Source organism: Staurois parvus, unplaced genomic scaffold, assembly GCF_062004578.1.
Source record: "Staurois parvus isolate SC_StPar_1 unplaced genomic scaffold, SC_StPar_1.0 ptg000276l, whole genome shotgun sequence".
In the NCBI taxonomy this organism is placed as follows: domain Eukaryota; kingdom Metazoa; phylum Chordata; class Amphibia; order Anura; family Ranidae; genus Staurois; species Staurois parvus.
In genome coordinates this window covers 3,922,436-3,949,592 of record NW_028318072.1, presented here as the reverse complement: position 1 = coordinate 3,949,592, position 27,157 = coordinate 3,922,436, and the positions used below count along the sequence as shown (strand labels likewise).

The window sequence follows — 27,157 nt, the reverse complement described above, 5'->3', positions numbered from 1 at the left end:
TTTAAATTTTTTTTATATTATTTTTCATATACTGTCACCCTAGCAGTACAGTGTCACCATGGTGACACTGTACTACTTGTGGGGGGTGATGAAGATTTTTTTTTTTTTATATACTGATGGCTTTTACCCATAAAGGATAGAAAGGCAATCATTTCTCCTTCTCTCTAGCTGCATTCTTGCAGCCATTGAGAACTACTGAGTGAGTTGTGATTGGTCACAGCTTGTCACATGGTACAAGGCTGTTGTGAATAGCCTTGTACCATGTGACCTCTGTGATCATTCACAGATTTCACACGTAGTAAGCAATGATGTCAGAAGTGACATCTTGCTTACTACTCTGCATGTGATCACTGATTGGCCAATCAGTGATCACATGATCGGGACCTCGTACAGAGGTCCCGTCCGACGATCGGTGTTCCACTGTGTCCAGAGGACACAGCGGGCACCGGACCGCGGTGCTGAGCGCTCCCAGGGAGCGTGCACAAGCAGGGTGCGCGGTGGCCGTTTATTAACCGCCCACCCGACCCTGCACTGCCACCGTCCGGCCGCTTATATACAACGGCCGGACGGGAGGTGGTAAAACTCCTGGGATATTGATATTGGGTTAGGTAGCAGATGAGGTTGCTAATCAGTTTCAGCTGCTTTGGTGTTAATGAAATTAACAACAGGTGCACTAGATGGGCAACAATGAGACAACCCTCAAAACAGGAATGGTTTTGCAGGTGGAGGCCACTGCCATTTTTTTTCCCTACTCATCTTTTCTGACTGTTTTTCACTAGTTTTGCATTTGGCTAGGGACAGTGTCACTACTGGTAGCATGGTAGAACTGGACAGGGCCGTAGAAGGTCCTTAACCCATCAGCAGGACCTGCATCTGCTCCTTTGTTGAAGGAGGAACAGGATGAGCACTGCCAGAGCCCTACAAAATGACCTCAAGCAAGCCAAAAACAAAGACTTCATGAGGGAGGCCTGAGGGCCCGAAGTCCTCTAGTGGGCCCTCTGCTCACTGCCCTGCACCATAGAGCTTGATTGACATTTGCCATTAAACACCAGAATTGGCAGGTCCACCATGGGCCCCTGTGCTTTTCACAGATGAAAGCAGGTTCACTCTGAGCACATGCGACAGATGTGCAAGGGTCTGGAGAAGCCATGGAGAAGGTTATGCTGCCTGTAACATCATTCAGCATGACCGTTTTGGTGGTTGGTCAGTGATGGTCTGGGGAGGTATATCCATGGAGGGACGCATAGACCTCTATAGGCTAAACAATTGCACCTTGACTGACATTAGGTATCTGAATGAAATCTTTGGACCCATTATCAGACCCTATGCTGGTGCAGTGGGTCCTGGGTTCCCCCTGGTTCATGACAATGCTCAGCCTCATGTGGCGAGAGTATACAGGCAGTTCCTGGAGGATGAAGGAATTGATACCTTTGAATGTCCCCCACGCTCACCTGACCTAAATCCAACAGAACACCTCTAGGATATCATGTTTTGGTCCATCCTACGCCACCGGGTTGCACCTCAGACTGTCCAGGAGCTCAGTGATGCCCTGGTCCAGATCTGGGAGCAAGTACCCCAGCACACCATCTGTCGTCTCCTTAGGAGCATACCCCGATGTTGTCAGGAATGCGTACAAGCACATGGGGGCCATACAAACTACTGAGTACAATTTTGAGTTGCTGCAATGAAATTTCAGCAAAATGAACTAGCCTGTTGCATCATTTTTTCACTTTGACTTTCGCTGTGTCAATGACTTCAGTCCTCTGTAGGTTGATAATTTTCATTTCCATCAAATGATGGAGCATCCTTACATTCCTAACACATTACCCAGTCCATATCCGTTCAGATATTCAGCATATTTTTCCCCATTGAGATCTTGTGTTTTCAAAGTGTTCCTTTAATTTTTTTGAGCAGTGTAATAAAAAACATAATTAAAAAGCAGGTCAAGCCTGTGAATGACAACACTATGTTTCAAAGAAAGTTTAGCTGACAAATAACACCAAAGATATAGAATCCTAACAATGTCCATGATGGAGTTCGGGTGAACAACTGAAAAAACAAGACATGGATACACGCTATCTATCCATTGGATTGCTGGGTGTAAGCTGGCTATAAACATAAAACAAAGGTTTGATGTATTGATGTTATCTGATTACTAGCATAGCATATTTTTAAAAAGATCATCCTATAAACCAGTATGCTAGGATTGCCAGTGTGTACATTTACTCTGGTAGCTCCTGCCATCTACACTATGATTTCTGATTGTTTTTCCCTGTCTCTAGAAGGTTTCACAGCCCACTGTCCACATGGCTGTCCACATTGCATTCTGTCTCAAACTAACACCTGTCTCCTCCCACTAAGACCTATACCTTTTGCTAAACCCTACCTCTCATGAGCATTGGCTGGCCCTAACGTAACTAAATAGGAGGAAGGGTATGGCCTGCCATTACTCCCCCACGATGGAAAAATTACAATATAAGGTTCAGCAGGAACTGACTTTCGGTCCATGTGTACAGCTGTCTGTTCAACAGAAGCCATTCTAACTACTGGCTTCTGTCAAGTGGTCATGCAGTCAAACCAGCTTTCAATCAGTTCTGACAAGCAATGGCTGCAAGTATTGATCAGTGTATTCTGGCAGACCTGTCAGAATACAATGTCTTGTGTTGATGCAGGGATCTGTCCATTTTTTTTTCATTCAGCTTGTTTGTGTATCCAGCTTTTTACTTGATCCCTCCACCCCATTCATAGTCAGCTCTCCTTCCACCTCCTATCTCCAATCCATTACTACAGGTGAAAATCAAAAAATTAGAATATTGTGCAAAAGTTCATTTATTTCAGTAATGCAATTTATAAGGTGAAACTAATATATGAGATAGACTCATTACATGCAAAGCAAGATAGTTCAAGCCGTGATTTGTCATAATTGTGATGATTATAGCTTACAGCTCATGAAAACCCCAAATCCACAATCTCAGAAAATTAGAATATTGTGAAAAGGTGCAATATTCTAGGCTCAAAGTGTCCCACTCTAATCAGCTAATTAAGCCATAACACCTGCAAAGGGTTCCTGAGCCTTTAAACGGTCTCTCAGTCTGGTTCAGTAGGAATCACAATCATGGGAAAGACTGCTGACCTGACAGTTGTGCAGAAAACCATCATTGACACCCTCCATAAGGAGGGAAAGCCTCAAAAGGTAATTGCAAAAGAAGTTGGATGTTCCCAAAGTGCTGTATCAAAGCACATTAATAGAAAGTTATGTGGAAGGGAAAAGTATGGAAGAAAAAGGTGCACAAGCAGCAGGGATGACCACAGCCTGGAGAGGATTGCCAGGAAAAGGCCATTCAAAAGTGTTGGGGACTTTCACAAGGAGTGAACTGAGGCTGGAGTCAGTGTATGAAGAGCCACCACACACAGATGGATCCTGGACATGGGCTTCAAATGTCGTATTCCTCTTGTCAAGACACTCCTGAACAACAAGCAACGTCAGAAGCGTCTTACCTGGGCTAAAGAAAAACAGACCTGGTCTGTTGTCCAGTGGTCCAAAGTCCTCTTTTCTGATGAGAGTAACTTTTGCATCTCATTTGGAAACCAAGGAACCAGAGTATGGAGGAAGAATGGAGAGGCACACACTGCAAGATGTTTGAAGTCCAGTGTGAAGTTTCCACAATCTGTGTTGATTTGGGGAGCCATGTCATCTGTTGGTGTTAGTCCACTGTGCTCCATTAAGTTCAGGTTCAACGCAGCCGTCTACCAGGAGATTTTGGAGCACTTCATGCTTCCTTCCACAGACGAGCTTTATGGGGATGCTGACTTCATTTTCCAGCAGGAATGGGCACCTGCCCACACTGCCAAAAGCACCAAAACCTCGTTCAATGACCATGGGATTACTGTGCTTGATTGGCCAGCAAACTTGTCTGACCTGAACCCTATAGAGAATCTATGGGGCATTGCCAAGAGAAAGATGAGAGACATGAGACCGAACAATGCAGAAGAGCTGAAGGCCCCTATTGAAGCATCCTGGTCTTCTATAACACCTCAGCAGTGCCACAGGCTGATAGTTCCCATGCCATGCCGCAGTAATTGCTGCAAAAGGGGCCCAAACCAAGTACTGAGTACATATGCATGCTTATACTTTTCGGAGGTCCGATATTGTTCTACGTACAATCCTTGTTTTATTGATTGCATGTAATATTCTAATTTTCTGAGATTGTGGATTTGGTGTTTTCATGAGCTGTAAGGCTTAATCATCACAATTATGACAAATCACGGCTTGAACTATCTTGCTTTGCATGTAGTGAGTCTATCTCATATATTAGTTTCACCTTTTAAGTTGCATTACTGAAATAAATGAACTTTTGCACAATATTCTAATTTTTCGAGTTTCACCTGTAGTTCTGCCTCTACTTCCTAATCATAATCAACTGCCACTCTTCTTTCCCCTCTACCCTTCAACAACACTAAGTTCTTGGTGTGCCTCCTCTCTCTACTGACTACGATCATCTCTTGTGTGTCACTTCCTGCCCCAGCCACAGTCATCTTGCCTTCTGTCCCCTAACCATGTTCAGCCCTATCTATTCTCTCAATGATTCATGATCAGACCACACTCTGTATCTTCTATCTACCAAACATAATCATATCCCATTTTGTCTTCTCTCTCTTCCCCTGGTTCATGATCAACTCCTTTCTGCTGCCTTTCTTTCACTTTCCCTTGTCAAGAACTAGGTCATGCTCTGCCTTGACCTTCCCTTCTTCCCATCAATGATCACCTATACCACTTTCAGGGAAGTTGATCAGCTCACACTCTGCATCCTCTCTATTTCTTTCCCTTTCAGCTCCTACTTTGCCACTGCCAATGCTGTCACTCATATCTTACCTTTATTCAGCTTCCATTCTACCCCTTCTATTCCCCCTGGGCTTGCTGTTTTAAGTACTTTATACCCCTAGTCTATGTTCAGCTCCCATCCTGCCTCCTTTCTTCTCTAATGGTTCATAATCAGCTTTGCCTTCACTCTCAGTGATCTGTGATCAGCCCCATCTCTGATTACAACACCATGTTTCATTTACAATCTCTCTCCCATCATGGTCCTACTTATTAGGAAGGTACACAAATATAAACACATATGCGTCTGACTACAGTATTTATTTCAGGTACTTATATAGCGCCGTCAATTTACACAGCGCTTTACACATATATATTGAACATTCACATCAGTTCCTAACCCTCAAGGGGTGTACAATCTTAGGTCCCTAACTCACATTCATACATACACATACTAGGGCCAATTTAGACAGGATCCAATTAACCTACCAGCATGTCTTTGGAGTGTGGAAGAAAACCAGAGCACCCAGAGGAAACCCACGCAAGCACAGGGAGAACATGCAAACTCCATGCAGGAGGCACCATGGTCATGAATTGAACCCATGACCCATTTACTGTAAGGCAGACGTGCTAACCACTAAGCCACTGTGCCGCCCTATTTGTCTGGTTAGACAATAACGTATACTAGTATTTTATGAATCAGAGGACAAAAAGCATCCTATATTACCCATGAATAAACTTTTTATAGCATAAAACAATTTCAAAATTCAAAAGTCCCTAGCTATGAACATTCCAAAGAGAAACTTCAGACAAGCTTGAAATTGCCAGTAAACAGTTATTACATCCTGTGCAGAACGCTCTGTACTAATGTGGACCTATGTCCATGAGACACCATAAGGTCACATTAGCTGTTGTGACTTGTACTACAAGGAACTGTGTACACAATCACATTAATGGAAGTGGTAGTTCTCATTAACAGGCACAGCAGCTATTGTATAGAGTATCAAGATCAATTAGACCTCAAAGTGGCATTACCTATACAAGTTCACATTGTGCTTCACAAATAGAAATTAGATCTTTACAAAAGCAGACAAAAAGGTAATGTTTATCAGTTTTTTGGAGACCTACTGAAATAAAAAAAGCTACATTACCTGTAGATTTATCCAGAATATACCTTGACCTTGAAAAGAGAAGATTCATGCCTTACTGCTTAGCCCTACTCTTATAATCCTTTAAATTGTGGGGAGTTTTTCCTTTGCACCCTTTAAAGTGGAATCTCCAGAAAAACAGTTTATGCATATACAATAAAATATATACTGTATATAGTAAACAAGGTAAACAGCGAGCGTTAGGTATCAAGCTGCTTGCATCAAGGTGAAACCTTTTACCCTCTGAATAAATATGTAAACAAAAATGCAACGCTAAGAAACTATAAGTAATAAAGTGAGATACGTGCAAGCGCCTTGTAGCCCTTTGATTCTCCGACTTGTGCATGCACAGTACAGGCAAGATGGCGCTCTACCTCACATGCGCGCTAGTCCCTATTTAATGCAGACGTCCACGGCTAACTCACTCCCTTTGAAAACGTGCACGAGTACAAAACGCGTTAGAGAGGAGCATAGCTGTTGACTTCACGCCTCTGAGGCCGCAAGGAAGGCCAGCGGCCATCTTACCAGATGTGAGTGCATCCTTACTTTGTTCACTATTTTGCCAAACCATAATAAAAATACTGCACTATCAAGTATTTTCTTTGGCACGTTATTAATAGCCCCTAAGGTGGAGTTTTCCAAGTGCCCACTGTGTTCCCATCCAATGTTCAACGATATCTGATGAGATGTCCCTGGAGATTGTGCGAGAGGTCTGCTAATCACCTTGTATGCTGACGTGTGCCAGATGATTTCCTGCATCCCCATCCACATCCAGATGACCATGACGGGATAAATATATACACAAATGCGCTTTAATATTGCGCTTCTGGTGAGTGCAATCATATTATCAGCTCCCAGTCACCCAGTCATGGAATTCACCAATACGAATTACTTTTTCATTGGACTTTATGATATTTACCAATAACCACCCAAGTCACTTGATTTCATATGAACTTTATTAACATATCTATTCACTATACCAATACATCGAATTTGGACAAACCACTTTATATTATATTGTGAAATATACAGCGCTACAAGGCGCTTGCATGTATCTCACTTTATTACTTAACCCCTTCATGCCAGATCATCCCGGCGTGAATAGGAGTTCCTGTGCCGGGAGGTGGGCGGGGCTTAGTGTCATGTCACATGATCGGGAAAGGTCCCGATTGAAAGAGCGGACCGGGACCTTTCCGTGAGTACCGCACCTGTGTGCTGAGAGCGCGCAGGGCGCGTGCTCTCAGCACATATGATTTTGTTACATGAACGCAAATGTGCGGCCGCTCGGCGTCTAGGCCCAGACGCCGGGAGGCCTCACATTTGCGTGCAGCCGGCATGAAGGGGTTAATATTCTGTATATGTTTAAAGCTTTACCTGCCAAAGTATTTTTATTCAACCAATATTGTGAATCATACACCCTAACAAATAATTACCCCTTTTCAAAGGCCATTCTGACAGACCGATACTCAGAACTTCAGCACAGCTTGTCTGTCTTGTCTCTCTCTTTCTGCCTCCTGTGAATTCTTACTGGCCAGTGAATTTGCCCACCAAAGTGATGGGCCAGTAGTAACTCTGGTGCAGAGTTAGATAAGCTCCTTAAAATACCCAGAAGTGTAGGAGCTTTACCTGTTAGAATGACCCAGCATTTAACTAAGACCTTAAGATTTGGAAGCCTGTTTTAAATATGCACAAGCACCTACTATGTACCATTTCCTGCACTTTATACCTGTAGCAGTTTGACCTCCTTCCCCTCGTTGAGGCTCTATGCAGTTACCTAAATGTGCTTTGCATTCATTAATAATGAAACTGCATATCTCCACAAATATTTTTTGCAGGCCATTACAAAGGTGGTTGCTGAATTCGAAGTTCCTAAAAGAAAAGTTTTTGCTGATTTAGAGAGTAAGTAAAAAGCTGTTACTGATAAGTAATTACTATATAGAACCTATTGTTTAAGAAGCAAATGATGTGCTAAGGAATCTCTACTACGTAAACAAGATATTATTTAAAGATGTATTTGGTAATGTTGAAGACATTCAGTAGCTAAACTAAATGGCTTCCACAGTTCATTTTGGTATTGGGAATTGAGGAAGCCCCTTGGATGGGTGGTAAAATGTCTTCAAAATTACAGAACAATTCCAGTTCAATGAAACTGCGAAATTAACTACTACTAACTATCACTATACCATAACTTGAATACATGAGAACCTTCACAGACACATCAATATTTACTTACCACAAAAGTTTGGTCACACTCATTAATGGCACAGCGTACCGCCATGACTTTGCACTAGTGTAGGTAAAAGTGCTGATATTTTGCTTGAGCCAAAAGTGCCAGTTTGAGTTTGTAATAGAACATACTAAAAGATATGACCCAAATACAATACGATAGCATATTTCATAATTTAGAGATTCTGCAAATTGCCCGAGAACCCCTAGTTTGGGTTGAGTGCTTGTTTACACATGGAGAGAAGGGGTTGAATTCACTTATCTCAACATATCAACTCTTGCTCATATTAGTTGTGCAGCTGGCAGAATCACATTAATTGGGTCCTGGCAAGAAGCAGAGCCTTTTGCCCATTACAGAGTGGGGGGTTAGAACTCAAGGTTCTGTGTCTTGTATGAAGTGGGAAATTCAATTAAAGAAGTCCATCCACATTTAGGTGGTATCAGTAAATTCAACCTGTTGAAAAATTTTACATATCGCTTTAAAATGAGAAGATCAATATATGACCAAATTTACCTAATTAGCATGTTTCCTACTTTTCTTGCTTTGACAGAGAAATCAATAATATGAAAATTTCAAGCTCTCCTCTACACAGCTCCCCTTTTCCCGTGTCCACCTTTTCCACTACTACATCACATTAGCACAGCTTTTATAGAACCAGAACAAGGAAAGGTCTACAACACATGATGGAAGCATCATGTTTTTCTGGTTTGGTCTACTCATCCTTATGAGGAATAGGGGCCACACACAGGAATATAAACCAGATGCTAACAGTGAATTAGCCCATACCAATTAATCAGCATTCAGTTTTTACTGATCTGTAGTAAAACATTTTAATTTGTTGCCATATATTACTGAAGCTGAATAAGGCACAGTCCATGTTAGATATACTGTTAGATATACTTAGGTATACTGTAATAAGTGAGGTTTCTTTAAAGCGATTGTAAACTCTGTTTTTTAATTTTACTTACAGGTAATCTTATAAAAAAGGTTACCTGTAGGTAAAATGAATATCTCCTAAATGTGTACCGTTTAGGAGATATTCTCTTTTCATTTAATCCGGCACATGCACTCTGAAGGAACGGCATGGCCCGAGACTCCCACGCGCATGCACGGGAATGGCATTATTGCAGCCCAGCCTGTCAGAATGCCGGAGCTCGTAAACCCGGAAGGAAGACGGGTGAAGTTGGAAGCCTCTACAGCGGTGACAGAGCACCGCTGGAGGGCATCGTTTTAAGGCAAGTTTTACATAATGTGCTAGTATGCAATGCACACTAGCACATTATGATATTACCTTTCACTGGACTTTTTTTTCTTTTCTTTTTTTTTTTGTCTGCGGTTTACTACCACTTTAAAGCTGAAATGAAGAACATTCTAAACCAAAACAAACTAATGCAGTTATGTATATTCAAGATCATTAAATGTATTTTTAAGTGCAACAAGCATAATACCAGAATTTTACATGGTATTAGCCCAGGGGTAGGCAAACTTTTTGACTTGAGGGCCGCAATGGGTTCATATATTGGACCTGAGGGCCGGACCAAGAGTAGATGAATGATGTGTATGTGTCATCCATAGTAAGTATAGTAATATTCCCCCATAGTAAGCATAGTAATTAATCCCCCATATAGTAATTAATCCCCCATATAGTAATTAATCCCCCATATAGTAATTCATCCCCCATAGTAATTCATCCCCCATAGTAATTCATCCCCCATATAGTAACTCATCCCCCATAGTAATTCATCCCCCATAGTAATTCATCCCCCATATAGTAATTCATCCCCCATATAGTAATTCATCCCCCATAGTAATTCATCCCCCATATAGTAATTCATCCCCCATATAGTAATTCATCCCCCATAGTAATTCATCCCCCATAGTAATTCATCCCCCATATAGTAATTCATCCCCCATATAGTAATTCATCCCCCATAGTAATTCATCCCCCATATAGTAATTCATCCCCCATAGTAATTCATCCCCCATATAGTAATTCATCCCCCCTATAGTAATTCATTCTCCATATTAATTCATCCCCCATATTAATTCATTCCCCATATTAAGTCCCCAAGTCCCCCTTGTGTCAATTCACTTACCTTTGCTCCGCGCTTTCCTCTCGCCGTGTAGCATGAAAATCTGTCTCCTATGAGGATCTGTCCCCCTCGACGTATCTGCGCATGTGCCAGTTTCAGGCATTAGCAGCTGATCGGCGATCTCCGGCACATGCGCAGATACGTCGAGGGGGACAGATCCTCATAGGAGACAGATTTTCATGCTACACCGGTCTTCAGGGCGAATTGTGAGAGGAGCCTAGCTCCGCGGGCCGGATTAAAAGGTCCGCCAGGCCGTATACGGCCCGCGGGCCGTAGTTTGCCCATTGCTGCATTAGCCCTTTATCATTCCTTTGACAACAGCATTGAAGAGGGAGGGGCCAATCAGGGGTGCCACAGTGAACATTTGGTGACAAAGGAGCATGTTGACAGGCGAGAGAGAAGAGTGTTGACCTAATGGCAGGAATACACAGTAAGAAAATCGACCAATCGGTCATCAGATGACTGATCGTCATTCATTCATTGGTCGAAATCGTGGCCCACATTAGCCAATCGAAAAAAATAAATAGCCGAGCAATACGTAGTGTTGACGTCTTCCATACAAATGGAAGTGATGCAATGTGCGTGTGACTTTGTAGCCACGCCCTTCCACCCAGAACGAGCGTTAAACGCCCTGCCGCCCAGAACAAGCGTTTGGACATAAATCCTTGGAATTATATGGATTAAATAGGATTTATGAGTCCTTGGACATTTGAACATAATTGGAATAAATTGGATTTATGGATCCTTGGACATAAACATCCGGGTCATCTTCTGTTTCCGCTCATGCGTGATAGCGCTTGATAGATTTTTTTTCGGGCGACCGTCAAACCACCGCATAGAAAATCGGTCGTTCGCATGCGAAACGACCAAAATTTTTCACTGTTGTTCAACCGGATTTTTTCATTCACAATATTGTTATCAGTTAAAACATAATGCTTATCAACAAAGAGAAAATCGGTCGATCATTTGCACAAAAATTTTCATACGATTTTCTTACCGTGTATTCCTGGCTTTAGACTGCTCTCTTTAACTGTCTAATCACAGGCTGGTGACAGGGAAGTGACTAGGCTTTATGGCATAACTGCAGTAGAGAACTGTCAGATCAGTGACCTGGCTCTGCTGTCTGTCAGGGCTGTGTAAATATCAGGACTGGATTGCCAGAAATACAAATCCTTTGGCTGCTAAAACAGCTAAATTCTGTATTTAGCTGTTTTCTAGCCATTCAGCCAAGCATAAACTAACTTGGCCTATATCTTTAACAAAATGACAATCATATCTGTATGAAAACAAGCCAAACAAGCTTTGAGCCAAGGAAACTGCTCAATTCCCATGAAGAGAAGTGTTAATGTCCCTTCTGATAATGTTCTGTGTTAGCACGTGTATTAGTGCAAAGCGTTACTGTGCATTAGAGCAATAATAAACTTAAAACAAAATATTGTTATATTGCAGAGTAAATTCACCTTTTCACAAAAAATGAAAATTTGAGCTAACACCCTGCACCTCGACCTCTAATGTCCCCACTGCACTTACCTTTGTGGGTTTTTCTTTAGGACTTCTACGATGGCTTTGATTGGTCATGTAGCATTACCCCCTTAGGAGTCGCTAGAGATTTGGGTCCCCCCTATAGTCCTGTAAATCTAGGCAACACGCATTTTCCATACAGACTTGCATCCATAAATTGCAAGCCAGTCTCGGATAGCATCTAATCCAGGTTCCCACTATAGTGTTCCTTCCCCTTTCTGGTCCAGGGTCAGTCCTCTGTCTGTGAGCTGATGAGTTGGTGGCTGCTCTCAGGCCTTTTACTGGGCCGCTCCTTCCCTGCTGCACAGAGGGTCCTTGCTCTGGGAGTCAATGAGGTCCTGATCTTTCCTCCCTTCCAGCTCCTCTGCCTGTAGGTGAGCCACTTCCCATCTGGGCCCCCTCCCAGGCTCCTGCTCCTCAGCCTTCAGTCTCCATCTTCCACCCAAACTCTCCTGCTGCTGAGAAGGCTCTCTCACATTTAAGGGCTGCCCTGGTCCCGTCTCAACCCTCCTGCATGGGGATTGGCCTGGATCCCCTAAGTCCTCATGTAGACATGAACTCACCTAGATGTTAAACTCTCCTGGCAGCAGAAAACCGCTAAACGTGGCAAAAATGCATGTAATCGCGGTACTGCGTTTAGCGCTTGGATGTTTAATAATTTGATTACCCAGAGTATTTTCCATTGACATATATAAACGCCCAAGTGCTAAACGCAGCTAGCGTTTAGACCCGGTTACATGCGTTTTTGCCGCTTTTAGTGTTTTTTGGCCAAAACGTTCCTATCCTGAACGCGATTATTTTACATTCAGAAGAGGAACGTTTAACTACCCCTAAACTCTGCTGCTCCTAAACTCTGGTAAAAACACATGTGTACATGGACACATAGGCTTTTATTGAGTTTAGTTTAGGGGCTATGGCAAAAAAAGGCCTAAGTGTGCAGGGCAGCCCCTCCTCACCCCCACCCACTGCTTCTAGAATCTTCTGCAAGATCTCTAGAGCAGGGGGAGGCATCAAGGAAATGACCTGCAGAGCCTCTCAGCCTTGACCTGCAATAACCCTCTGTCTCAGCCCAGACTGCTATTCAACCTTCCAAGCTGAAAAAACCTATCTAGTCCCCATAGCTACCTAGGAGGGTGCTACAGTCACATGCTGGCACGCGTAGGGTGGGGTGTTAATTCACCTTTTTTTTTTTGTGGAAACATGAATTTCAACTTTACTACTTTTACTTGCAATTGCTTGGTCATGCAATACTGTACCCACTATGAAATTTATATATATTTGTTTAACACAAATAGAGCTTTCATTTGTTGGTATTTGATCTTTTAATATATTTTTTTCTATATAAATGAAAAAAAACAGAAAGTTTTGAAAAATACATGTTTAGGCCAAAATGTATTCTGCTACATCTCTTTAGTGAATATAACCCAAATCAGTGTATATTATTTAGTCTGTATGACAGTTATAGCGGCTAAAAATTATGGTATATATATCTGAAAAATGATCGTTCCTGATGTACTGACGGCCTATCTAATTTCTTGAGGCCCTAAAATGTCAGGACAATACAAAATATTTTTTTACATGCTGTCACCAGTGCAGTACAGCATCATCTTATGAATGGTGTGGCCATGATCAGGGATACTGACTAGTGACAGTATGTTAAAAAAATATATATATTTTTTATTAGATTTTTTAGACTTTTTTCTACAATTATTTCAGTTTTTTACATACTTTCATCACAGTAATTCAGTGTCGCCATAGTGACACTGTTCTACTCTAGGAGGGTGATCAGGGATTTTTATTTTATAACACTGTTATTTTCTGTGTCCACCAAACCCAGCGGTCTAGAGATTGCACCGATGCACTCCCCAGGGAGAACTCTTGTGCTTTGTGCCAGGTGATATACCAGTATGTTGCTGAGCCTGGCTGTGCCACCCACCCACAGTAAATATACTAGTGGTTAAATATGGTGACTGCATTTGTTTTTTTTAGGGTTTTTTCCCTTCATTTTCACCTGGTGATCCGGTGAGTGACACACATCCTTTCTTAGGGTGTCTCCATTCTGGATGGAGGAGCAATAGAGACCCCTTTGGACAGCACCATTGTTAGTCTGGGGAAAGGGTAGTGTTAGATACACTAGCAGATTTGAGCCCAGGTTCACGGTACAAAATTTGCAGCGTTTTCAGTGCAAATTTCACACCGCATCAGAATCGCACCCCGTTTAACCGCTGCGGGTGTGTATGTTAAGTTAACAACACCACGAAAGAGGTCCACAAAACGTGGTGCGGTGTGAAGAATCAGATAGTATAGGTGTGAATACCCATGCAATCCGATTCTAGTGCGGACCCAAAAAAGGGTCCTGCACATTTTTGCTGTGGGTGAGGTGTGATTAGAGCCATGCATAATGTATGGTTCCGATCGCACCGCACACAAATCGCATGTGATTTGCACAGGAATGTGGTGCAGTTGCTGTGCGAATCACATTCGATATACCGCACTGCATGTATGTGATCCCGGGCTAAATGGACTTGACTAACAAATAAAGCCAAACTCCAGCACATTTTACGCAGTTATATTAACAGTTTTTTTCCTTTTGGAATAACGTGTTGTGAAATGTTAAATAGGTTTATTTAGTCATTCTGTGATTTCAGCAGCTGTAGTTTTTAATGATCTGCTTTTTTAATTCCTTTAGCATTCACCACAGATTGTTGTGCAGAGTAAGGATAGCATACTATACTTTAAGATTTATTTGTCTATTAGAAGGGTATTTAAAGTAAATTTCAATATTTACAGTGTGATCAGTATTAATGCACTTGGTTTATGGCCTAATATCTTTCTGTGGTCACTGAACACCTCAATGGCCTATAATCCAGCTCTAATTTATGTTTTTACTAGTATATCCAGCATATATTATGCATGCATTGTTCTCCTGGTTTTCATATCTGGCAAATAAAATGAATCAAGCCATGACACTCACTTCTCAAGCTGAATGCTGCTAGTGAATCATTTTATATCTGCAGCAATTCATTCTAGACGAAGTGCGGCTCTCTTCCATCCTTCCAGGTTTGTTGTTCAAGTGTTCATTTGAAGCAAGCACTTGAATCAGCCCCTTGAAGAGGAATTGTACAAGCTTCTAACAGCTGTGTGCTTTGTCTGTAAAGAACAATTATGTTGTTCCAATAAAAGGAATCACCGGCTACAAGCGCTTAGCTTATCTCTAGGACCAATACAGCAATTAGCCATTTGGAACTGAGATCACACATAGTGATCTGTGCGCTTCTCTTTTAAAGCTGCCAGCCAGTGGCTGACTTATCCTGGGATAGATCAGAAGCGCAATTTGTGGAGAATGATTAGATTGTTCTTTGTCTTGAATGTTCACAGGCTTTCGTCCTGCCATCAATCGCACTGTGAATGATAAGATCGATAATGAGATTCGCCCGCTACTAGAAGAGGCACTACAGACTGCAAAAGGTATGCGCGAAATTGGAGCATTGTTTTAAGAAAGTAGCAAATGATCTGCAACTAATTCTTTAGGAAGTTCATCAATCAAGCATTTTATACCTTTCTCCATGTTTGGATTCACTAACTCACTATTTTTGATCTTTATAGATAACATTTTTCCTAAAGTGGACCTGGACTTTTAAAGCTGTGCCCTAAAAAAGACAAGCAAAAGGCAAATGATTAGTCACTTTCCCCATTACTGACTTAAGCAGCCTACAGATGATTCTTTTTTTTTCTTTCGTTCAACCATAGGGTGGAACCAAAAGAAAATGGCATTGGATGTGGATAGGGGAAGCCTCCCATTGTGCCTTAGTATTCTGGCAGCGGGGAGACTTCCCTGCCATCAGAATACACTGATCAGCACTGCCAGCTGTAGCTGATTGAGCAAAAATTTTCCAACAGGGCAATTGTTGGTAGACCAACTTCTCCACAACTACCCTGCCCATACATGGATTGAAATTTGGCCAGTCCCTGCTGAACTGCCTGAATTTCGATCCATGAATGTTCAGCTTTAAATACGTTGTTCTGTGCCATTTCACTGTGTCTAGGAAGCAATTTTCATAAATACAGAGCTTTGATTCTTCATTTCAATATTCAAGAAGCAGCATAAGAGGTGTAAAAATCACAGATTCACAGTACGAATGATGCAGTAGCAGGGACTTTCTTGCACTGCAGGTCCTCAAGTACAGCTTCCCCTCTTGTAAGGAGAACATTGAGCTGCACAGTATTGAAAACACCAGATCATCTCATGCTATTAGCAGTAAGGCACAGCAGTGCTTCACATAATCTACATAATTACACTGCTAGTATATAATAATGAGGCTCAATATATCTGAAAGCCTAGACACAGAAAGTGAGCTGCTATTTTTCAGGAAGAATATAAGACAAAAGTAACTGTAAATCTTTTAGAGTATTGCTTAGTCACAATCAGTATTTCTATAAGATAGAAACTCTTTCCTGTTTGAGTTCAAGTTCAATTTAAAACCATGTGATTGCCCCTTATTTAGAGACATTGGGGTTTAATTACTAATGCTGTTTCACTCAGAATCATGTGCATGGAAACCAATCAGCATCCAGGTTTTATTGCTAAAGCTTAATTGAACAAGCTGAGGTTAGAAGCTGGCTACCATGCACAGGTGCATGAGGTTCTGAGTGAACCAGCTTTAGTAAATCTAAAGTAAATAAGATGATGGCAATAGTAAATGCATTCACGAAGTTGTAGGATAGAATTTTCCCAAAATTCCTCCCTTCATAGGAAATGTGAGGATCACAGTCTACAGCTGGAAGGTAAGGGAGGTTTCTTGAACTCCTCTCACCCTGGATGTTTTTTTCCCAGTTCTAGAAAGATACCTGATGCAGAATGGAAAGGAAATCTTTTATCAGTTTGTAACAAAGTTGTAAACTAAATAGTTATAATAGAAAATCTAACAGACCTCTTTACTAGCCCACTATGGCATGAAGTAAAGTTCACATAATACTTCAACATTAAAAGAGAAGTATGGGATTTCATTTAAAAAAAAAATCATACTTACCTAGGTGCAGGGGTGGACTGACAACTCATGGGGCCCCCGGGCAATAGGGGATCATGGGGCCCCTGTGTCCTTGCCCAAACTCAAAAAAGCCTATGAAAAAGGTACCCTCGGGCAGTGTCAGTCCGCCCCTGCCTAGGTGGATGCAGCATCGGGCATCGGTCAGCTCTAAATGTGAGAATTCAGTGATCACATGATTGCTGAGTTTTCACCGCCACTCTGAGCAGAGAGCAGTGACTGTCAGTCACCACTGCCTGTTCTGCTCCCCCCATTCTCACTGGAGCGCTGGGCTGTGAAGGGGGAGGGAGCGGCTGGCCTGGGCTCTCAGCAGATCACTGAGAAGCTGAGCCAGGTGCCACTCCAGACTCTGGGGTAGATCCTGACTTTAAAGTTAGGATCTTTCCCAGCCTAGACCGGCTGAGTGACATAAGCCAACAGCGTGGATCACAGGAGTGCAGAAAGAACTGCACTCCTGTGATCCACAGGAAAAGTATAGCCCAAAGAGCTTTGGATGTACTTCTCCTTTATGAGCTGATTCACACTAGATGCAGTGAGACTGCATTGGAAAGCTATCCAGTGCAGGCCTACTGCATGACAAGGCAAAATGCCTTGTCTCTTATGTGCTTGGTTCACACCACTGTATTGCAGAACAGTACAATGTGCAGTACAGTAGTGGGACAGCGCGAGGCAACCTACCACCTTGCACTACGCGGTGGCCAACTGAACTTTATGAAATGTCTGTGTGATCTTTTAATAAAGTTCTTCAAGAAAAAGAACATAGTGGAAATCCGCTGGACCCCACCGCTCACCAGCCACTGCATTACAACAGTGTAAATGGACCTTACATTAATAATACATATTGTGGGTTTGGGATGAAGGTATATCTAAAACCAATTATTTTTTTTTTGCTCTGTTAAAATTCCTGTCAGGGTTTTTTGTGTCCTGCTAAGGATAAACACAACAGAAAGGAAGAGAAAATCTATTCTTAGATAGTTGTCGATATTGGAAGATTTTTTCATGCCTTTTGTTCTGGTGACATTCTGGATTTCCTATCACTTTGCATGTCCTTAGCAATGGTCAGTAGAACAAGAGGGTGAATTTTTGCTACCTCAAACAGACAAGTACTGATGGAACCAGGCTTCAATCTGTGGTAGGAGGCATGAGATGGGGAGATAGGGCATAAATGTTTTTATTTTATTGCAAAAAAAGTTTAAAAATTGTGGGAAGGCAATTCTGGAGAACTGCTGATATTAGAGGATATCTGCTATCAACAAATCATAATTACCTTTGTATAAAAATGTTTATGTTTAGGGAACTATTAATAATGATCAGATTACTCAAGTCACTCACAGGCCTGTTGTATTATATCATGTACAGATTTGGACGTTGCAGTACAGATCATGCTAAGTGTTAACAAGTCTCTGGCCGACATACAGACGAGGCAGAAGAGCCTGGACACTGAGCTTCTCAGCCTCCAAGACTCTCTACGGAAAGTGTTATCAGACCAGAACTGTGAGAACTGTGCAGAGGCCCTCAACGTTGTCCGTGGTATTCAGTTGGGGCAAACCCAGGTAGGTTCTCATTTTGCTGTCGTAACTAAGAGGAACATAGAAAAGAAAGACAAGAAAATCGTAGAAGCAGACTGGTGGGCAGAGAAGACATGGACAACATGTACAGGGAAATACAGTAAGTGACAAGGTGAAAGAATGATAAGTAGAGGAAAAATATGTGAAATTGGTAATGCCTTAAATTAGTAAAATGAGGAAAACAATGTGATTAATCACCGTTGCAATTATTATCTCATAATCTCTTACAGATTCCTTCACTAGGTGAACTTTCAAGTAAACTAAATGGTGTTAGGAAGATAAACCTACTTGGTATCTTTGAAAAGGTAACTAATGTTTGCTTCTATCCCCATCCATGCTAAACCATCACTACCATGGTCACTAACCCTATGGGTATCCAGCCCTGAAGCTTATTCCTCTATATAATGCTTTAGAGGGTCCTGGTTCTAGTAATGCTTTGGATTTCTTTTACTTTAAGTTTTGTTCTTGCAAAGCATATCCACTTGAAGACCGTACATATACGTTACGGGTTTCAAGTGTTATACCGGGATGATGCCTGCAGCCGCCAACTTTTTTGTAAAAGCCATCTGAGCGATTAATTAGCCAGTACCGCTCCAGGATCTCTATCCCAGTGGTTCCTCTGGCTTACCATAGAACCTGCAGAGGACCAGAAGGTCTCCCATGAGCTCTATGGTATAGGAAAGTGGAAGCAATGAGTACTGTTATCACTTCCGGTTTCCCAAGTTTCCACAGTGCCCTCTTTAAATCTTGAAAGCATTTGATCACACCGATGCCTTTAATAGACCCAAGATCTCTCCATAGAAAGTACCTGTTATTGCCTATTGTAGTCATATGTGATGTTTACATTTTGCAGGGTTCTAAGTAATGTTCTAGCAACAAAAACTGAATTTTAAATGTAAACAAGTGTCAGAAAAGGCTGGGTCTTTAAGTCAATATACAATGCTTTACAAAGTAATCAATGCACACCTATCTTCATGGTGAAGCTCTTGATGCCTATTTGTGCAGCAATATGCATATTCAAGATAGTAACAAAAAGGGGTCCGACAAGTGTGAATCGTTGTTAAATGAAGACCTGATCTTGTGTAAATAGAAAAAATAACTTTCATGAAAAATATAGTAAATATTTAACAGAAATTAATTGTTTTTACACATTATGCACAGTGCTAGGCTACAATACTATGGGCAACACAATGGCTAAATGATTAGCACTTCTGCCTGGCAGCACTAGGGTCATTGGTTCAAACCCCAACGATGGCACCACCTGCCTGGAGTTTGCATGTTCTCCCTGTGCCTGTTTGGGTTTCCTCTGGGTATTTTGGTTTTCTCCCACACTCCAAATACATGCTGGTAGGTTAATTGTCTCCTGTCTAAATTGGCCCTGATATGTGTATGTATGTATGTATGTGAGTTAGGGACCTTAGATTGTACACCCCTTGAGGGTTAGGGATGTGAATATACAATATATATGTAAAGCACTGTGTAAATTGACAACACTATAGAAGTACCTGTAATAAATAAATACAATCTATAGTCTAGTATTATGTACAGTATACTAGGGCTGTAAAAACAGCACAGCCATATACATGACCAAGCTCATTTTATGTTTTTGCCTAGCTGAAAATATTTCCTAAACAGAACAAGCATATATATTCTTACTTTAAAGTATAACTAAAGGAAAAACGTTAAATAGGCATTCCCTCACTTTAGAGGGATTTTCTCTTACTTCATGTTTTGGCTATGGGACAGTAAGTGAAGGGGAAGCTCTCCAATGGGACACAGCAAAAATAAACCTTACAGGGATAATAACCTTCCCTTGCTGTATCCAAAAATTAAAAGAAAAGGTTTTTATTTAGTTCTACATTAATCTTGGTGTGCTTTGTGGATTTCTTCTAGATTTGGACAGTAATCCAGTGTGAAACATTGCCTTTGTGCAGCAGATCCCTGTAATAAAGACCAGTCACTCCTGTACTCTCTCCTTGTCAAGTGTGACTGGCAGGGGGGGACTGACAACTCATGGGGCCCCTGGGCAAAAGGGGATCACGGGGCCCCTGTGTCCTTGCCCAAACTTAAAAAAGCCTATGAAAAAGATACCAGGGGCATCTCATGGGGCCCCCTACTGACCCCGGGCCCTCGGGCAGTGCCCGAGTTTCCAAATGGTCAGTCCGCCCCTGGTGACTGGTCTTGTTTCCTGTAGTTTTCTGCAGACAGCCTGTATTGGATGGAGCCTGCTGGGTCCCTCCCACAGCTCTGCTGTCTTTACAGGCTATGTGCAACATATAAAGTAATAACTGGGTTTGCACAGGCATTTTGTGCACAAAAAGTGGATGTATCCCCATTGTGGCTATTGTGAAATATATTCAAATGAAAGACTTTGTGCCTAGAGTTCAGCTTTAAAGTTTTATTGTAAATAAACATAAATAATTAATTGATCTCATCAACCTACGATGATCTGTTGTTTCTGGGCAGCTTTATACACACCATTACAATTAAAATTGCTTTACTAAAACACATATTAAAACATCTAAATGTCTCATGTATAGTTAAAGATTGGTCCAACCAAAACTTTCAGTTTACACTAAATGTTGACAAGCTAAACAAGCTAACTTGTTTCTTCCACCTCTCATGAACCCTAATGATGATATCTGTGTTCTAAGTTCCTGTGTTTGCAAGCCTTCTGTGGACATTATGAAAGCTTCTAGGTATCCCTGTACAATTTTTTATTCCATATTATATTATGCAGAATATAACAGGAGGAGCTGAAACACATGTAGCACCCCCCTTCTCTCCAACCCCAAAGGCAAGTGGGATCTCCTGGGACAGGGTGGACTAGTATTTAATCTCAGGATGTAGTCCTCACTAGAAGTCCAGTCCATCTGCTGGAACTCCCCACCCCAGTCAGTCCAACTATCTCCTAGTCTGTCCACTCTTAGATGATCCCTGAAAACTCTTCTCTTCAGAAAGGTTGATACTTTCCCCACCTGACAACTGTACTTTTATTTTCTCCATCAGCTCATCCCATACAGTTTATCACCTTTTGTATCTCTTGACCCTCCCTCTAAGATTATAAACTCTAATGAGCAGGACCCTTTGATTCCTCTGGTATTGAATTGTATTGTAACTGTACTGTCTGCCCACATATTGCAAAGCACTCAACAAACGGTGCTATATAAATCAATAATAATAATAGTTGAGCAACGTCTATAGGTGGGTACCAGGTAAGTTTAGATGAAAAACAAGTGTTTTTTACTTTCATTCAACACTTTTGGGTGAGAGGGTAAGGGCACATGGCACCCATGGACTAGCAGACTCTAGAAAAGGGGAGAGGAAAGTACTTACAGTCTTCACAGATGGGAAACCTTAAAGCCCACCAGTATTATGTGAATGTAGCTACTAACTCCAAGGCACTTGTCTATTCAGACGCCAACACCCTGGAGAGATGACACCATCCTCCAGTGAGAACCAAGCATCAGATTCCAGCTTCTCTGGCTCCCTCAAGATATCTGCAGTTTTTCCCTACTACCTATATATGAATGAAACCCCTGTGCTACCTCAATAAGGAGAGAAAGGGAAAAAAAACACACACACACAAGCAGAAAGGAAAATAAAATTAGTGTGATGATAGTGGCTAATGCTAACATCAAATTGTGTTCCCACAATAGTAAAGCAAATTAAAAATAAATAAGTGATGTAGCGCTGCTAAATAATAGCTACAAAAAATAAAAGAATGACATAGCTGAATAAAACATCCATAATGAGTCCATATATGTAAAATCAATCAATTTGTATTAAAGATTCTTCCATAATTCATGTGTTTTCTTCTTGTGCTGATATCCCAAACACCATCAAGTAAAATAATGCACATAACATATAGTGCCACCTCAGTGCTCACAGAACTCTCACCTCAGAGCACATGGAAATGCGCTTTATGATATCAAATATACAAAGGGATTATTCACTTATTCAATCCACAGCCATGTGATAGTAATCAAACACTTTTGAGCTTTCAATAGATTGTCAAACCAGAGCCAGGGATCGGTCCTGTGATGGGAGTCACTTTGGGTGGGGGTCCCATGGAACCCAGCTCACTTTGGAGAGGTGGGGAGACCCCTGTCTCAGCTCCCCATATCCCTCTTATGTGTAAATCACCCTGTGCCTGTTAGGGATACAGAGTGATCTGTCCTTATATTGGGGTGGGGGGTTGTTGATTGTTTGATGTTATGTGGTTGCATCCCATTGTTCTATTGTGTGTCTGGCTTGGGAGCAAACTATTATGGGATGTATGTGTTTATGTGTATTGGCTTGGTGGGGTGTGTCTCCAGCAGCCCTCCCTCCTGATGGGACTGTCTGTTGGTGTATCTCTTGTTATTAAATGTAGATTGCCCCACCCTATGTCATTACGCAGGGAGGGGGGATTATCCCCTTGAGTATCTTGTATCTATGTTAAAATAAACGAGTCTACCTTCTGGCTTACTTCAAATCTGGTGTCGTCTGGATCTTGGGGTAACAATATCCAGAGTCTCTGGTCTTGTGTTCCAGAGCCTGAGAAGCAGCTTCTTGACGGAGATACCCAGTCGTGGGTTTCTGGGGTCCATTACAGGTCCCTTTAAGGGTGATGGAGGTCACACATTCCTATCTATTCATGTGTGCCCAGAGCTAAACCCCTTATGTGTTACATCCCTTGAGTATCTTGTATCTATGTTAAAATAAACTAGTCTACCTTCTGGCTTACTTCAAATCTGGTGTCGTCTGGATCTAGGGGTAACAATATCCAGAGTCTCTGGTCTCGTGTTCCAGAGCCTGAGAAGCAGCTTCTTGATGGAGATAACCAATTGTGGGTTTCTGGGGTTCATTACAGGTCCCTTTAAGGGTGATGGAGGTTACACATTCCTATCTATTCATGTCTGCCCAGAGCCAAACCCCTTACGTGTTACATCCACGTGACTTCATCAGAGGGATCATAGAACATGTGACACCCAGGGGCGGACTGACCATTTGGAAACTCGGGCACTGCCCGAGGACCTGGGGTAAGTAGGGGGCCCCATGAGATGCCCCTGCTACCTTTTTCATAGGCTTTTTTGAGTTTGGGCAAGGACACAGGGGCCCCATGATCCCCTATTGCCCGGGGGCCCCAAGAGTTGTCAGTCCGCCCCTGGTGACACCACTTAACTAATTGCAGATATAAGAGTGTCCAGGCATCTATCTGCCTGTACTGTGGATGCCCGGTCACTGGCCACAATGGGTGTGGATTAATGATGAAGTGTGGACTGTGACACGTGCTGCACATGATACATCCTGGTTTTGCACATGAAAAGTGTGATTTTAAATATCCAATAAATGACTCTGTGCCGATGTGTGTTTTTCTTGACAATACATTTATTTCTGCTTAGAGCAGAATGATCCTCGGCATATCCTTGCCTCCCCCCATGCCAGCTCTCAGCTGTATATTTCACATGTCACATAAGTATTACCAGGCTTTTCCTACAGTATATCTAGTACAATGTTACTTACTAATTGCTCTTAGCTTTTTGATTTTATGACATTGACAGCTTCCTCCTCTTCTGCTTCCTCTACCACACTGTTGCCTTTCTTGTACATGTGTTGACTTCTTTTTTGTCTCTCTTTGTGTCATTCTGTCACTTCCCTCTCTTCCTCTTCTCTTTAATCTTCCTCTCAGGCCCTGCCTGCGTTCTTCATACTTCCCTTTTAGTAAGTCAATCTTTAGCCCCCACTCTTTCTCTTTCATCCTCTCAGGCACTTCAAGCGCTCAACAACCTGCCAAAATTCGTGAACACACAGACTTCCAGAAGTATTAGTGGTGAGTTGTAAACCCAAAGGGATTAAGAGATTTTACTTCTTTTATTTAACGTTCATTCTTGTATAGCGTCCTTTTATTCCGATATTTCTTAATTCCAGATGTTGCAGCTGCCTTGAATAAAACAGAGGCAGAAGTTAAATCATATGCATCCAGTTTGCCCATAACTCAGTATATCGGTCCTATAAATACAGCTTTGCTTGCCTTTGAGGAGAAGACTGGGTTGTATGGAGAGGAAGTAGAACGCTATGAGTACTACAGGTAATGTCACTCCTACTTGACAAAACAGTGAGTAACATGCAGAGGAAAAATCCTTGGAGCCATTGGTCACATTAAGGCGTTGTGCCAGTTCTCCTTTCTCCTAGCGCACTATCAGGTTTATTCCAATGAAATTTATTGCAAAGGCACACGTTTTTTTAAAAAAAAACAACAAAAATGTCATACTTTCCTGCTCTGTACAATGGTTTTGTACAGAGCAGCCCCGATCCTCTTCTATGGTCACGTGCTGACACTCCTGGGCCCAGGACTCCCCCCTGCCAAGTGCCTCCATAGCAAACTGCACTGGTACGTGCTCACTCCCGAGCCAGATCTGTATGTCCATTGACAAACAGAGCTGGCTCGGCCCCACCCCTCTCTCCCCTCACTGGCTGTGATTGACAGAAGCCAGAGCCAATGCCTCCCACTGCTGCCTCGCTAATGAAGAGGGAAAGGCCCAGGAGAGCCTCTGCTCTTGTGCATATCACTGGATCGAGATCAGGCTCAGGTAATTATTTAGAGGGAACTGGGGAGGGGGGGAGGGCTGATTGCAGAAGGTTTTTTACCTTAATGCACAAAATGCATTAAGGTGAAAAAAAACTTCGACCTTTAGAGCCACTTTAACCATAGGTAATGTTCAAATATTTGCTCCCTGTGTTTTTAATGGCTTTTCTGCATGCCCTGGTTTCTTTACTGCAAAACACATAAAACTGGCTGATTGGCTTTATCTAGTGTGTGGATCAGCAGGGCCCACCAAATTTTGATCCATCTATGTCCATTCCCGTTCGTGATCTAACTATCAATTTATTACAAACAGGCTTGTTAGAAAGTTTGTATTCGATCAGCGTTGCAGCCAAACAGAGGAAGGGTTCTTCTGTCCACCTCGCCTGTGTGGATGGGGGAATCCATTCAGTTTTTCCAATCAGCCCGCTGGCTTATCGTAAAACACTGACTCATCTATGACCAGGTATGGACATTAGGTATGGGTCTATGATATTCTGTGTAATATATTTGTTCTATATAAAATGCTAGAAATCAAATAATAAAATGAAGTGGATAGAGGAACAGCATGGTTAACGTTTCTACATCTTAATGCCCAAGTTCAGTTTTCAATATATAGAAATAAAAAAAATATGGATCCCAGCAAAAATTAAAAAAAAAAAACAAAACAACTGCTTATATGCAGTCTAATTGCTGAAAACCTTAAAAATTGTGGTTTTAGGGACCCCATAAGCGGTAGTTTTGCATTAAGGCTTAATATTTTAACTCATCTGGTTATTATGTTATATGGTCAGTATACACTTATATTAATAGTATGTGGAAATGTTTTTTAGCTTAACTTATGGTAATGGCTTTGCGTAACTAATGTTCTTAGAACTAATATGTTACCTTCCAAATTCATTCTATTATTAGCTCGTTGCCCTGTTCTTGCCTTTAGCCTAATAAGAGTTTTGTAATGCCATTGCATAAGCTAACCACTCCTATAAGAACTCTGTTCAAAGCCTCCCTGTAATTGTTTGCACTGCTATTATTGTAACTCTGCCTATATCTTTTCACCACTCCCTAAATAAACTTGCCTTTTTTACTTACAGGTGGATAGTTGGGGTTGTTCTGTGTTGTGTCCTTCTTCTGATAGCTGCTTGCACAGCACTGGGGTTGATCTTTGGAGTCTGGGGCCTCTACATACTTCAAGACCCAGAGAGCAGTCGGCGTAGACTGAGGGATGGAGCTGGCTTTCTCTTAATGTATGTGACTCTGAAATCTTCAAAAGATGCTGTCAATAAAATGAAACTAAATTCAGATGCAGAAATCTAAAAATTCAATCAGTCATAGAATATCAGCAACCAGATTTTTTCTGATAATCCGAGAAAAATAATAGCAATAAGCTGTGGGCACTAGGGGAAAGTAACATCAAGGAAGGAGGAGAAACTAAAATGAAGAAAAGAGAGACATTTAATGTGAATATTTCTTATACCTATCTGTTAATTCAGAATATCAATAATAGAATATTAATAGATATCACCCCATCTAAATGTTAGTGTAAAAAGTAATAGTTCCTCCTTAGACTGCACCCTTCTGTGGTCCATAAATTACACCTATCCATACAAATACATGAAAAGTATATTCATACTGTTTCATTCTGCTGGATTCCCAGAGAAGTGAGACATATCAGTGGTGACACACTTTCCTTACTCTTGATGGTGCACAGCAAGGCTTGGCAAGGAACACCAGATGGAGCCCACAGAAGAGCAGACACTGCACTTACTGCATTATTATTATACAGGATTTATATAACACCAGCAAACACCAACCAAATGAAGGTAGACATTACAGTTACAATACAATTCGGTACAAAAGGAAACAGAGGGCCCTGCTCGTTAGAGCTTACAATCTAGGAGGAGGGGTTGAGTGATACAAAAGGTAAAAGCTGTGGGGGATGAGCTGATGGAGGAAATAAAAGGCAGTTTACTAGTTAGAAGCAGGATAGACTTCTTTAAAGAGAAAGGTTTTCAGGGATCGTCTAAAGGTGGATAGATTAGGAGACAGCCGGAAAAATTAGGCTAGGGACTTCTGTAGGATGGGAGAAGCTTGGGAGAAGTCCTGAAGGCGAGCATGGGAGGAAGTGACACGGGAACTAGAGAGCAGAAGGTCTTGGGAGAATTGAAGAG

The 27,157-nt window shown here is 41.8% G+C and overlaps 1 protein-coding gene across 2 annotated transcripts in view; it reads left to right on the top strand.

Moving 5' to 3' along the window:
* PROM2 (prominin 2) overlaps nucleotides 1–27,157 on the top strand; it is a 146,940-nt gene that overhangs the window by 46,754 nt on the left and 73,029 nt on the right. For both annotated transcript variants that reach the window (XM_089681729.1, XM_089681730.1), the window contains exons 5-11: nucleotides 7,803–7,866; nucleotides 15,187–15,276; nucleotides 18,213–18,406; nucleotides 18,652–18,726; nucleotides 24,173–24,236; nucleotides 24,335–24,494; nucleotides 26,081–26,233. In XM_089681729.1, the coding sequence (XP_089537855.1) occupies nucleotides 7,803–7,866; nucleotides 15,187–15,276; nucleotides 18,213–18,406; nucleotides 18,652–18,726; nucleotides 24,173–24,236; nucleotides 24,335–24,494; nucleotides 26,081–26,233 (800 nt within the window). The remainder of the gene's footprint in view (nucleotides 1–7,802; nucleotides 7,867–15,186; nucleotides 15,277–18,212; nucleotides 18,407–18,651; nucleotides 18,727–24,172; nucleotides 24,237–24,334; nucleotides 24,495–26,080; nucleotides 26,234–27,157) is intronic.